Source organism: Nicotiana sylvestris, chromosome 12, assembly GCF_000393655.2.
Source record: "Nicotiana sylvestris chromosome 12, ASM39365v2, whole genome shotgun sequence".
In the NCBI taxonomy this organism is placed as follows: Eukaryota; Viridiplantae; Streptophyta; class Magnoliopsida; order Solanales; family Solanaceae; genus Nicotiana; species Nicotiana sylvestris.
In genome coordinates this window covers 110820294-110834984 of record NC_091068.1, presented here as the reverse complement: position 1 = coordinate 110834984, position 14691 = coordinate 110820294, and the positions used below count along the sequence as shown (strand labels likewise).

The 14691-nt window shown below is 38.1% G+C and overlaps 1 protein-coding gene across 1 annotated transcript; it reads right to left on the bottom strand.

The window, feature by feature from the left end:
* Nucleotides 1-278: 278 nt before the first annotated feature.
* Nucleotides 279-7686, bottom strand: LOC104222600 (cationic amino acid transporter 2, vacuolar-like). Its single transcript, XM_009773844.2, has 14 exons — nt 7122-7686; nt 5994-6195; nt 5671-5755; nt 5176-5316; nt 4981-5099; nt 4803-4899; nt 4516-4688; nt 4318-4384; nt 3682-3840; nt 2764-3034; nt 2122-2224; nt 1711-1823; nt 1442-1517; nt 279-903 (listed from the first exon to the last, which is right to left on the bottom strand). The coding sequence occupies exons 1-14, from the start codon at nt 7303-7305 to the stop codon at nt 744-746; spliced, it is 1950 nt and encodes a 649-aa protein (XP_009772146.1). The 5' UTR covers nt 7306-7686; the 3' UTR covers nt 279-743.
* Between the last annotated feature and the right edge of the window lie 7005 nt (nt 7687-14691).

Genomic DNA, 14691 nt, shown 5'->3' with positions numbered 1-14691 from the left:
ACCACTACAAATAAAATATAAAAATATATTAAAACGTAAGTGACACCTTGTTAATGTTCCACCGATTAAGACCATAATATATAATATCATGAGTCGAGAAAAGAGGAGTGACGGACTGAGTTTAAAAGAACTTTGCATAAATAAATTATACTAATAAATTGCAAAAGACTTCGCCAGTCATAATAAGGTTGGTCTCATCACTAATGTTAAAGTTTCAGTCTTCAGCAGCTTTGTCATAAAATTAAGAATAAAAAACTAAAAACTTAACTGCAAGAAACTGGAAAGAAAAAAATAGCAGTACTATTTAAGGAAATTCCAAGAGGTTGTAAATTTACATTTCACATATTTACGCTTTCAACAAATACCCCATCGACAGGATCACAATCCTGTTAAGTGCTATCACAAATATTTACAAACAAAGAAACTCAAAGAATCAACTGCCAGCTGCTGATTACAAACACTTAGTGTGATTTGCAATAATATATATATATTTCTAGTTCTTATTTTTCTTGTTCCTTTCTCTTTTTCCTCTTTTAGCAGTGGAACTACACTAGAGGAATTACAATGGCAACAAAGTAAAAGAAAAAGAGATGTGTTTCAGCAATCTGAAACATAAAAGTAGCAGTCTATCAACAGAAATACTTGGGAACCCACAATGTGCAGCTGCTTCTTCGTGATCCTTTGTGCTGCTTGTGGGTTGTGCAACCGATACCAAGGGTATTCACTTGCCTCGGACATACGGGTTAACATGCAAGGGAGTTTGCCGACGTCTGGTAAATTTCATCCACGTGAGTTGCAGGAACATAAACTGCATTCTTCAGTGAACTGTGTGTTCGACCATACAAAGCATATATGCACGCCCCTAATAATAGCCATATTGATACGCGGGCCCAAGTTGCACCACTGCAAGAAATGCAAGCAGACGTTTGAGAATGCTGAGTAGTAATCCTTAAGATTAAAATGATAAAGAAATAGTGGTACATCACGAGTAGTGAATCTAGGCATTATTGACGACTAGCCCATCTTTAGCGAATATAGGAGAGTGCAGGAAAGTATGTGTACAAGTCAAGTGTTCCACACTAGTTGAGGGAATGGGTTGTTGTCTCCTTATATGGTTTTGGGCAATCTTCACATCATGAACTAGCTTGGTCCAAATTCATTTTCTTAATATGGTATCAAAGTCAAACTCATCAATATTCTTTGTTTACCCAATGTTGGACCCTCATATTATGTTGTCCGCACTCTAAATGATATCTGAGCAGTGTCTCAAATTGGTTAAGGGAATGAGTTGTTGTCTCCTTATATGATTTTGGAAAATCATCATGAGCTAACATTCGGGGTTGAGTTAGGTCCTAATTCATTCTTAACAGTAAAAAACAAAAATCTGAAATATAGTCCGGCAGTGCATAAAATAATAGCAAAGACGTTCATGAAGTCTTACCCGAGATTAATTAATAAGTAGACATTGATGAGAATGCAGGCAATAGGCAGAAGTGGAACGAACGGACAAGTGAAACCTGAATAGGAAAAAGAAAATACATTTTAAATTTGTAATGCAGAACAGGCATCACTTGCCGTCAAGCACAAGCAATATAATTAGATAATTGATGTGAGCATGACCACAAGTAAGATGGTACCAAAGATCATTAGACCTAAGGTCGAAGCTAATGGGATGAAAACCCTTTAATCAGGCATAATGATAAAGCATACCTCCCGTGTGTCCAAAGCTGTGCCGCCCATCATCCTGGTCTATGCAAGTGAGCACTATCAGACCAGATAGCAGGAGAAATCCGCCGATTCCACACAGTGTGTACCTTGCAGGACTAATCACAACATCAATTTACTGGAATCAGATTTTGGTACAGCAAAAGTAAGGTTAGCAGAATATAACTACATCAGTATTTGTCACACATTTATGAAAAATATAACAAGGTTTTACTCTGATTTAATGATAGTTAAATATGCGCCTGTAGATACATTCATGAATGTCTATATCCAAGTTGGTGTACAAACTTTCCCGGTGTTTAACCTTATAACACATTTGCACACTTCTTAAACCTCCTCTGTAGCCCTCCAAACTTTAAAAAATAAACAGGTAAGAGAGAGAGAGAGAGAGCTCACTTGGGCAAGCTAACAATTGAAGCGGCGGATGTAAGGATGAATACTCCAATACAGATGGACATAATTGTCCAGCCAGCAACTTTCCGCCTTTGACGTACTATATCTGCAACAAAATCAAGAGAAGCAAATTAAACTGGGAAGTACCTATTTAGATTATTCCTTGTAAATGACAAGAATATAACGATCACATCCTTGACTCATGAATGCGATGTAAATAAGGGAAACTGGAGAAGAAGGGCTCATGAACCTAGTGCGTCTCAGTATTTTCATTATTATTATTATTATTATTATTATTAATTTATTTATTTTGAGTTATTCCGTTGGATCATGAGGTATGGAAATACAATTCCTACACAATAATGGTAAGAAAGAGACAAGACTGCAATCAAGAAACCAAGTTAGTTCTTATTGCTTTTTCCTTCTTCAGATTAATCAGATATCTGCTCTTTCACCCCTTGCTTTTCCTATTCTTTTTTAGCCATACCTGATACAAGCTATTAGATTTACCTTGGTCGCAATTTCTCAATTTCATATACATGAAAGCATTTTTGCTTATACAGAATGTTTACCAAGTCATAGCATAGCATGCTCATTTCAGCACAAAAATACTCCGCCACCTACTACCAAGAATTCAGAACTTACAGTTCAGCTTTGCTGCCGCTTTTTCCACAAGAGGATGCCCAACTGAAATCTCAACTAACAATGGAGTGCTATCTCCAGAGGTCACAGCTGGAATTTTGGTGGTCTCGACATCAATGTCTGAACCACTATTACAGCCGCTATGTCGCAGGCTTACTGAGTCTATTGCCTCCTGAAAAGAGGACGGAAGTGGGACCTCATCTGGTGGGACATATCGGAGAATCAGTACTGAAATAGCCACCATTGTAAATGCGAGAAGTGTACCAACACTAACCTGTGAAAACAGAAACATAATCACGACATGCAGAAACCCGATGAAAACCAAGGGGCAGAAAGAAAGAATAGGCAAAGATAAAACATTTTATTCCTGACTAATGAGAGCTGTGAATTACTCTCAAAGTTTACTTGACACGTACGGAAAATACGACATATTTTCATGTCATTATCTATTAGTTAACAATGAAAAGCATTCATTAAGCTTACAAGGGCTTTCTGGTGTTGTTCGCATAATTCTTTCCAACTAACAAAGAATGTGTTATAACTCTCTAATTGAAAAAACAACTTAAGGATACAGAAAGGGAGATTCTTTTGAGCCAAAAACAAACATTCATTCTAGATATCACTCTTTTGTTGTCTTTGTTCCCTCCCTCCAAACAAAGAGAACTACACACAACAAAGGGAACAAAAAATATATAACTGATATTTTTTATGTGTTTCAACACCATCTCAAACATGCTCCGCGTCATATTTTGACACAATCCTCTATGCAATGAAGCACTCAAACATTTGAATTTACAGAAATATAGTGCCAAATAGGAAGAAAAGGAACAAGATGATAGCGCTGAGATGATTGTGGAAGACTTAAGAGAGACTTCCGTCGGCCTTTAAATCTAATTTAATATGTCCAGAAGGTGAACATACCATTCCTGACAACTGTTCAACGTCCATGAAAAATGCTAAGGTTCCAGAGAGTAAACCAGTTGCTACAGTGCCCTTAACCGGAACCTGAGTGCGTTTATTAACATCTGAGAAAAATGAAGGCAGCAATCCATCCCGAGCCATTGCCATAAGTATTCGTGGCTAGAATCACAAACAAAGAACATGAAAATGTTGTTAGGTACTGAAGAAGAGATCTTCTTAGCATCAAAACATAAGGTAGAATCTTGCTTCATTGAGGTGAAACTCAATTCTTAAATATTCAATTACAATCCCAGTTGAAAACAAAGATCAACTTTAGCGCCAAAAGTAAAAGTATGAAGAAAAACCAACTCTGCTTGTCCCTCTCTCAAAATGTGAGGACACTAGTACATCTAATGATATAAGATGTAATATCTAAGACTTCAAAGTGGTTATAAGTCACATACCGTCAAGTTTCCCAAGTTACATGCTACAGTTATACAGTATAATGCCAGGGAAGGATTACAAAGTATCTAGCATAGAAAGTTATAATCTTAATTGATCGAACAAGTTTTATAGTTTTAATCTAATCAGATTTTGGTGTCTTAAGTAATTTCAAGCTAGGTCGACCTAGAAACCTACATGATGCAGCTCGCTTACCTGAGGCAATATAGAACCCATCAATGTTGAGCAAAGAGAAGTACAAGCTCCAATAGTTATGATATATCTGTAATGAGATCCAGAGAAAGTACATCAGAATAGAGAGTATTAAAGTAAAAAAAAGCCGATTCACATCCAATTGTTCAGCCTTAAAGATAAACTAACTGCAACATCATGAGGCCAAAAAGATTAACTTACGCAGCCCAATTAATTCCATGGCTTGCAAAGGCGGAGGAGATTGGGGTATCTGGATCCATAGCATAATAGGGTACTAAGCCAACAATAACTGCAGAGACTAACATGTAGAGAGTGCAGCATATCGATAATGCAAAACCAATTCCCATCGGCAGGTCACGTTGAGGATTCTTCACCTTTTAGAGATGAATAATAAGAAGTAAAATTAAAGATAAATTTTAAAGGTTTAAGAATCTTCAACAGAGATAATACCTCATAAATGAAAAAGTATATACAGACTTAAGAAATACCTCCTCAGCGGTACTAGCAACTGAATCAAACCCAATGTAGGCAAAGAAAACAGTTGAAGCACCAGCAAGCATTCCATCAGCTCCGAAGGGAAAATACCTATCAATTGAAGAAAAACTGAGAAAGACAGATCGACAGAAGGAAAACACAAAAGAATTCTAGTGCAGGACAGCCAATTACCCAACGGGGAGCTCATAGCCTGGCCATCCAGTTTTGAAGCCCAGGTATCCACCAGCAACAATCACAAAAAACATGGCACATATATTTACTGCAGTAACAAATCCTTGTACCATTGTACTCTGCAAAAATGTCACTGAATTAGCATAATTCAAGAACATAAACTACAAAGAGATGATTTTTTGTATATGAAAATACCTCCTTGATCCCAACACACAAGAGTCCAGTGACAACAAAAACTAAAATTGCTGCACATGGGTCCACTGTAACATTCAGTCCTGGGATTGTGTGACGAGCTAAGAAAGTTGGCAGGCTGTCTGGACCTCCAAAAAGCATGGCCTGCAAATAGAAAAGAATGAAAAAGTATAGTCGATAAGCAATAGAATAAGTGACATTTCAAGATGTGAATTAGGCATATTTTCCCGCATGGATACACAGCATCTGATCATTTATCTTCACATGCATCAGAAGACCTAAGTAAAGAGCAAAAAGCAGATTGCCACATGGATACACAGGATGGGATGCTCCTAGGTGGGTGCAGTGATTCATCCACTTGTGGATCCCAGTAACTCTACTTTGTATGAAGGGTGCACACTCACAGTAAGGCTATCTTAAGGGAAGAGACAGCTAGACGTATTACTTATAAGGAAAAACCTAATAATTTAGAAGAGCATAAAAGAGAAAACACTGCACCAGATTTGGAGATATGCCTCGAGCAACTGCAGAACCTCCAATTGTGTACTCCAATACTACTGCCCAACCAATCAGCCAAGCAACACTGAGAGGGAATGGGGGTATAAATTTCAATAAAGGACATATCTAGACCTCAAAAATTTAGAAACAAAATTATAAAGCATTATAAGAACTGAAATCGTAAGTCATGTCTGATAGGAAAAGCTATTATATGATAAAATCAAAATTCTTTTTCTTTTAATCAGTTAGCAAAAGATTTTCATTAATATCACAAAATCCAATCACAAGATAAAAATTTCATGCACGAAACTTTGTGGCATTACCCCTCTCCGACGCAAATGTAAGAATAATGATAGGCACTCCCAGCTGATGGGCAACGGCTTGCAAGCTCCGCATAGCAAAAGGCAGAAAGAGCAGCTGCTATTCCAGCTATTAGAAAGGAAATGGTGAGGGCCGGGCCTGAGTGCTCTCTTGCAACTGTGCCAACTAGAATATAAACCCCAGCACCAATTGTTGAACCAACCCCTGGGAAATCAAATCACAAGGCTTAAAATTTTATCAAGCTGACCAGAACTGATACATAGACATCCTTTTACCTAGCAAAATTCAATATAAATCGACCAATCAACCAACAACTCTTCAATCTCAAGCTAGATGGGTCAGCTATAAGAATGTTCTGTGTCCATCCTCCTCTATATTGGACAGTGCATATCTAAATGAGCACAACCCAATAAATTCAGTACGCATAGGAGTTATTCGACTAATTTTACACTAGCTGTCAGCATACTGTTAAACCTTTCCCTTTATCCGGACTTGGAACCAGCTATGCTTTCGGAATCTCATAGGTACAGTTAGCTAGCAAATTCATCAGAAACAAAAGTTGCCTAACTTATTCCTCCCAAGCAATCAGCATCAAAAAAGTCAAAGAAAAGAATCAGCCTTGAATGTTAACAGAGGAAACTAGTCTAGTCTTGCAATAACTATTGTTTGTTGATATTATCAGGACATCAGTTTCCACTATGAGTAACCCAATTTGACATGCCATAACATAAGAACAAAGGATAACAACAACAACAACAACAATAAAAAACCCAATGTAATCCCACAAGTGGGGTATAGGGATGGTAGCGTGTACAAAGACCTTACCCCTACCTTCAAGGACACAGAGAGGCTGTCTCCGGAAGACCCTCGACTTAGGATAGGTAAAAGGAAGGGCAACATAAGAACAAACGGATTATAAAATAATATTACTAGGATTTAAAGAAAGTAAGGGAAAAAAAGAAGAAAATAACTACCATATCAGCAAAAAAGATTGAATAATTTCATTTAAAAGGCTAAAAAGCAAACTTTAAGGTCTATTTACTAAAGGTAAAAGATAATCAAGAAACCATAAACATGAACCCCAGAGGATAAACGAACTAGATTAAAAAAGAAAGTTGTCATTTTTATACCTATAGCAATAAGATGAGGAACAGTTAAGGCCTTAGCTAATTGATGAGCAGAACCAGACTTTGAATTTGCTGAATCAACCTGTTTCCTTCTTACAAGACTTTTCATACCCCCAAAAAAGCACCCTCCTTTATCCCAACTACCACTACCCCTATCAATCTTTTCTCTGTCACCAACAAATCCCATGATAAAATTTCCAAATGGGTGTTGAAAAGTTTTGATCTTTTTTATAAATACTTTATATTATGAATATGGAGATGAGAAATATATGAAAATCTTGGATAATTTCCAACTGGGTGTTGAAAAGTTTTGATCTTTTTTATAAATACTGTATATAATGAATATGGAGAAGAGAAATAGAGGAAAATCTTGGATTATAAATCAATCGATATATAGATAAGAAGGGCTATGAGGAGGGGGCTGAAAAGTGCAAAACCCAAAGGCAGAAGAAAGGATAACAGATTCTTTGGAGATTAGTGACCTCTGGGAAGCAGAAGAAGGAAAATGGGGCAGATTCAGCTGCAGAAATTTTACAGAGAGAATCCTATACAAAATTCAATTAATCCAATGAAATGAAGTTGCTTTATTCTTGTCTGCTATTTCACGCGGGGGGCGCGTGTGCCTATGCGAATGAATTCTATTTCTACCACCACTTTCCTTGTTTACCCACCTCCTCTATTTTCGTTCATTCTTTTTTTAGTAAGTTTTTGGGAAAAAGCAACAAATAGGAAGGGTCCAACGTGAAATTTGTATTTAGGGAGTACAAAATGCTTGTGTCAAAAGAATGTATAGACTTAAGAATATACAGACATACAAGATAATAAGTATCAATATAAAAGATATGGACTAGTTGGAATTTAGACTTAGTCATGTTGATATATTTACATTAAATTCAATGTTTACTAGAGACTCTTTCAAATTTCTTTAGAATTTTGTATAGAAATGAACATCATTGTTGTTTGTCCCAAAAGATATTGAATCCTTTTAGGTTAAATCGATTAAAGAAGATAAAAAGGTAAATCTTAGTCAAACATAATAAATTCCAAATCTATAAACAAACCAGAAGATGATATTTAAAATGAAGTAGAAGCGATAAATTATCGAAGCCTTTCATTTCTTCTCTCACCAGTCGATGAAGATGACTGTTGTAGAAAATCTATCTCAGGATTGTTTTCTTTCTTTTGTTCTTAGAGAGATTACATAGGAGAAGGAGAGAAAAGAAAGGAAACAAAGCCCCTCTTTCTAGGAAGGTCTCGTTCCTATATATAGTCATGGAGTTATTGACATGTATTTGGGCCATAGCCCCCCTTACTTCGCGCCCGCTTTCGTCGCTCCGTGAATACGTGGTTTGGCATAATAGTGTCGTCTTTCTTTATCCCATTGTTTGGATGTGGTCCCAATTGGATCGACCACAGAGGTCAGATTTTGACCAATACAGTTAGTCCCTCCGTCTGTCGGGGTCGTCCCTTGTCGGGCCCCGTAGACGGATGATGATTTCCGTTTGTCTAGGAGAAATCTGACTGTCTGCCCCTTGGGTATGATTTTCGGAATCGAGCAACGTGTTGGCACCTTTTTGATATCTTTGAACCGTTGCGGCTGTTTCGAAACCGAAACGTCGTTTGGATTGAAACGTTGTTCGTGGTTACCGCCATTACGACACACGTTCCCGGGAAATCGAAACGTTTCGTGCCCTATCAGATTTGATTGGCGAATCTTGGGTTTCATGCTCAGGGGATTTATGTCTCCTATAAATAGAAGGAACTTTCGTGCCATATCAGATTTGATTGGCGAATCCTGGGTTTCATGCTTGGGGGATTTATGTCTCCTATAAATAGAAGGAACCCATCATTTGATTGACACACTTCCTTGTCCTTTACTTGAAAGAACTTCGCAGATATACTTTCTTTCTGATACTTTGAATTTTTATTTGTCCCCAATTAACCGAAAACTTTTCATTCTCCTTTTTCTTTGTCTTTTTGCTTCACCAAATTGTCGCAACGGCAGGTGATTCTTCTCGCGCTGACCTCCCTGTCGCAATTCCGGCAGCGAAAAGTGATGTTCTGGCCACCGGAGGAGCAGAAGTGGTGGAAGATGAGGAGGTCCCGTTGGTAGCCGAGATCTTGCCTCGCCCCGGGAAAGTATGGACCGACTTCTGTAGTCCCGCCAGGAAGGAGCCGGAACCTGTTCACTCTGTTATAAGAGAGGATGAGATCGCAGAATTGAAGTCTAGGTGGGGCATTCCTCGCTAAATCGAAATACTGCCGGTAGTAGGGGACGACATAGTCCATTTTGACCGCCCAGGGTGCTGCGTATTCTACGCCTACCCCTTTCTTGTTGGATACACGCTTCCTTTCTCTCTCCTGGTGGTGAATTTCTACCGTTTTTACGAGGTATGCCCCGCTCAACTTTCGTCGTACCTATATAAGTTGTTCATTATGTTGCTCAAGTTTGCGGAGCTCGCCGGTCGTGAGATCACTTTGGGGAATATGCTCAATATCTTCGCCCCTCAGCTCATTCGCGGCATGATGATTTACATGCGCCATTGAGGGTCGAAAAGTCTGGTGGTGAAGATGGATGACAGGGCCAACCGTCGATTCTACGAGAATTATTTCTACGTGTGGACTGAGCACCTTGTGGCGGATCCTATGGGGTTCCCTAAGAAGCGGAACTTTGCGCGTAAGTTTCTGTACTATTAGTCGAAGAGATGTCTGACCGTTTTTCGTTGCACTAAAACCCTGTTATATTTTTGCAACTGTGAAACTACCCCCTCCATCTGTCGAAAGCATCCGCGAGTGGGTAAGTGACATCCTTCCTCATACGGCAGGGGTCCGCACTTGGTCGACCTTTTATGAAAAATATGGACGTAAGCCCCTTACAGGTGAGATGTCGTTTCGTTCGCTACTTCTCACTTTTCTCCTTTTTACTTAGTTTCTTATGTGCTATTCGTCGATGTCAGGGAGAGTGCAGAGGGCAAGGGCTCCTCCATTGGCTTTTTGTCAACCTACATCGTCTGCTCGCCCTGCTGCAATATATACTGCTCGAGATTCGTCGAGGGCTGCTTCGGTCGAGTCTAAGGCTATGGTCATACCTACAGAAGCCATCCCTCAGATTGAGGCTCCGACCCATCCCGCTCGTCCGTCGGGTGAATCTTCCCGTGCTGAGGAAGGAGAGGGACGGTTCAAGAGGCGGCGAGTAGAGTATGGGACAATATCTCCGGTTGTGATACATCTGGACGAGGACTCTCCCTTGACGGGATCTGGGGTGGGGGTTGATACTGTTCCGCCTGTGGATATGGATCCAGCCGTTATGTCTGCCCCATCGACGGAGATTCCTGCCACTATCGTTGATCAGCAACCGGCCGCGACGGGGGGTCAGATTTCTGAGGCTGTTGTTATCATTCTAGATGGGCCTTCATCGTCACTATGTGGTCGTGCTTCTTCTTTGGCTGTTGAAAAAGGAAAGGGCGTAGTGGTCGATGACTACGAGTCCGAGTCAAATCTCGATCCCGATGATGTTAGGATTTTTGAAGAGTGTCTTACCTATTTAGTGGTTCATGCGGGAGGTCCGTCCCGTATTCTTGAGATCTCGTCGAATATCAATCTCCTGGGGGATACGGAGGACCTGGTGCCGTAGTTTGACATCTTGTGTTCTACTGTTGAGAATGCGACTCTTCGGGACGTTCCCGACATTGATTTGATGCACGAAGTGGCCGCTATAAGCTTGAGAGTACGTTATATTTTTCTCTCGTGTTTCTCTCATTTTTCTTGGTGATGTGGTTTTAACCCATCTTTTTATTTTTCAGACGTACATGGTGGAAATAGAGAGTGCTTGTAGGGCCGACTTCGGGCTAAGATTTTCTTGAAGATGTTGGAGAAGTACCGGCGCTATCGCAACAAATGTCGTGAGATGCACAAACGGCTGAAGGCGAACCCTGGCGATCGATCTCTTGGCAAGGAATTAGAGAAGAGGGATCAGGAGTTTATGCAAGCTATTCGCAGTAACTTTGTACGAAAACTCTTCGAGTTTCCGCACAAAGAGGGGCAGCTGTGAGCACGTGATTTTTGCCTTACGAAAAACTACTCCAAAATAAATCAAAATAAATTTCTTTTACTGTGTAATTTCTGAATTTGCGTGGTGTTAAATATTTGTTTATGTCCGTAAAATGTTTGCTTTGTTATAATTAAACAAAATTAAAATAAAAATACATGTTTCATGTATATCTAGGATTTAAGTATGCATTTAATTAAGTTAATTTAAATAAAATCATAAAAATATGCATTTTGTTCTATTTTTTCCACTGTGTGATTAATGTTGTCTATGTGTTAATAGTTGTTAAAAAGGTAATTAATATCTTTGTAAGGGTAATTTTGTTTTTATAATTTTAATTAAGATTTTTTTTAATTAATAATGAAATTAGAAAATAATAAAAATAAAAAATAATACAAGTTGTACAAAATCGGACCTGGATTAAAATCCAGGCCCAAAACATTAATCCCCCCCACAGCCCAATCCGAACAGCCCAAGTCTGACCCAGTCCCAAGCTAAGACCAAACGACGTCGTTTGGTCACCTCTCATCAAGGGCCGTTGGATTAAATCCAACCAACGGTCAAGATCCCCTGCCCTTACCCGCAACCCATAACCCGACCCATTGACCCGACTCAGTCCAACCCCAACGTTAAACCAAACGACGTCGTTTGGATTAGTGGATTGATCCTGGCCCTCCATCTTACTTGATCGAACGGACGATACCAATCCACCCCACCCCTATATAAATCCCAAACCCTTACCCCGGCCCCTAACTAAACACCCCCTCATCCTCTCCTGTTCATCGTCTTCTCAAACAGACCCCTAACCCTAGCCGCCCCTATTCCCCTTCGCCTGAAACTCGGCGGCATCAACGCCGCCGGTCACCAAAGTAACACCCCAGAACCCCCTAAGCCTCCTCTATCCAAATATGTTATCTGCTTGGTTCGAATCTCCCTGAAGGTTCTCGAATCTTCATTTGAAGATTCGAGCCAAGTTCAGATCTAAACCAAACAACACTTAGTTAACACCATAGCTTCCCCTAGTCATCCTGAGTATGGATCTGTTGGTTGTTTGGCTCGAATCAGTTCTGAACTTCTCGAATCTTCTTTTGAAGATTCGGACCAAACAAGGACGAACTCAGATCCGTTTCAAACTAACACCAAATGACCCCTAGGCTACCCTCACCCTTATATCATGTTTGGTTCCTTTCGAATCTAACCAGAAATGATTAGGTCCCAAATCGAACCTTCAGGAAACCTAGAAATACCAAACTTCTGGATTTTTGTCCAAATTGATTAAAGGATTGAGGTTTAATCGACCTTAGTCGAAGTATTTTCAGTGGAAAATACTTCGACTAAGGTCTGTTTGATTTCAAACAAAAAATCCGAAAGCCGAGTTGAGTTCGAGTCTGATTGAAGATTCAGAGGTATTTTCTATTTCTTTGTGTATTCTACGTGTATTGTTGTCTGTCTTAATAGCTTTTTAATTTTTCATATTTGTTTTGATCAATTCTGTCATTTCTGTCTCCTACCTATCTACTTAATCCGAATGTGAATTGTTTCTGTTGGTTGTGATTGTTTACAATGTGTGTAATCGACTCGATTAAGTTCGTCGATTAGTTATATTACGAATTTTCATTTATGAAAATGTTAACTAAAATAGTCTGCTTCTATTGTTTTAGACTAATTATTGACAAATGTTGTAAATAGTCAATTGATTAATGCTCGTCAATTAAATCATGATTGTTTGTGAATCAGTGAATTCAAATGTATGCTGTATATGTTGTTTTCTGAACAGGGCATTGTCAGTATATTGACAATGCTCCTGTGTATGTTTGATCTTAGTTCAATTATAAGTTCAGTTTGCATTATTGTGCTGAACCCAGTGTAATATTGTCAAGTTTGAGTTCAAGTTTACAAATGATGATTAGATGTAATTGTGATAGAATGTTTACATTCTTAGGATTCAGTCCAGAACCTAAGAGAATTGGTTATAGCTGTGTTAAATCAGTTTGATAATTAAGTTTGAACAGATTTTTAAATCTGTTTTGTAAATTCTATTATGATTTTTGCATTTAAGGCAGTAATAACAGTAATTACAGTAGGTTTTCAGGGGGTATTTGAGGAATGAAACAGTAGGGTAATGTAATAATGCTAGTGTATTATAATGTAATGTTAGTGGCTATAATTTAATGGGATAATGGGAAACAAAGGGTAATGGGAGTGCTGAAAATCAGGGAAAAGGTTTTACATAATGGGATTTAAAATAGTAAAGCAGATTTTGAATGGGATTTTCTGTTTTTAAAAAAGAAAGAAAGGGTCCATCCAACATTAATAGGGTGCAACCAGCCCTGTATAAATACAGGAGCTGGACAGACCTTAGAGGAGGGCTGAGAGAATTTTTAAGAGAGTTTTTAAGGAGTTTTTTTTAGAAAACTTGAATACAGTTTTCAGACAGAAGGGAGTTTCAGACAGAAGGAGAGTTTTAATCAGTTTTCAGAGGGAGGGAAATCAGTTTTCAGAAGAAGATTAGTTTGAGAGAATTTAGGAGAGGAAGAAGAAACAGAAAAAGAACAAAAAGAACAGTCATACACACACACAGATATACAGCATCAGAAACAGAAAAATCAGAAAAAATGGGAATTTGAAACTGAAAAGAAATTGAAATCTGAAATATTGTTTCTTTTGTTGAATCTGTTCAACCTTACTTGGTTCCACTGATTCAGTTAACATCTGAAGTATCTTTTAAAAAATAACTATACTGTGCATCTGTTTTCTTCGGATCTTATTATTGTTTAAATCTGTGGGAATACTGGTATTTGGCTGAATTTGTTACTGCTGCTACTGCTGAAATTTACTCCTTCCACCTTCATTTTCAGGTACATGTCTTTTAAATTTTAAGTTGGAAAGAGATTCAACATGATTCATCAATGAAGTTTGAATTGAAATTCTGTTTTCTATTTGTCCAAGTTCATCAATTTAAATTTCATTTTTGTTTTATGTTAGTTAATTAGTAGTGAATTCAATTTGATAGCTATGAGCTAATTGTCTTACTTTGAAAGTTCGTATAAAGATTTGTAATAATATTAGCTCATTATCTCATTAGTTTAATCATATTAAATTGTCAAAGTAGGGAATATGGCATGAATGTTGGTCATTATTTAATTTTGTTGTTAGTTAAGCAAGAAGTGATGTAGAAGTGCCAAGAAAATTACAGTAGTGATATTTATTGTTAAATAAGGTTAAGATGGTGTTGTTGGTATATTTTTATAAGATAATAGATGTGTGTATAAACGTTGGCGAAAGGTGATATGATGTAGCTTGTTACAATGTTAAAATGTTATGAATGTTTACGATATACAGTTAAGTTGCATGTAAGGTAATTTTATTGAATTAACTTGTATAATAATTCCTTTCTTATAAACTCGATACCTATATACCTTCATAAGACAAATTGATCAAATAATTAGGCTTATTAGATTAAAAGCGATTATATGAGAATGAAACGAGATGTATAAGTACCAATTGCAACACTTGATATCAATG

Excerpts from the sequence above, each read along its gene's own strand:
- LOC104222600 (XM_009773844.2), bottom strand. The coding sequence starts at position 7,305 with ATGGGATTTGTTGGTGACAGAGAAAAGATTGATAGGGGTAGTGGTAGT. Across the intron at positions 6,196-7,121 it reads TCCTCATCTTATTGCTATAG|GGGTTGGTTCAACAATTGGT; the intron begins GTATAAAAATGA and ends TTGATTTCCCAG. Across the intron at positions 4,900-4,980 it reads GGCTATGAGCTCCCCGTTGG|GTATTTTCCCTTCGGAGCTG; the intron begins GTAATTGGCTGT and ends TTCAATTGATAG.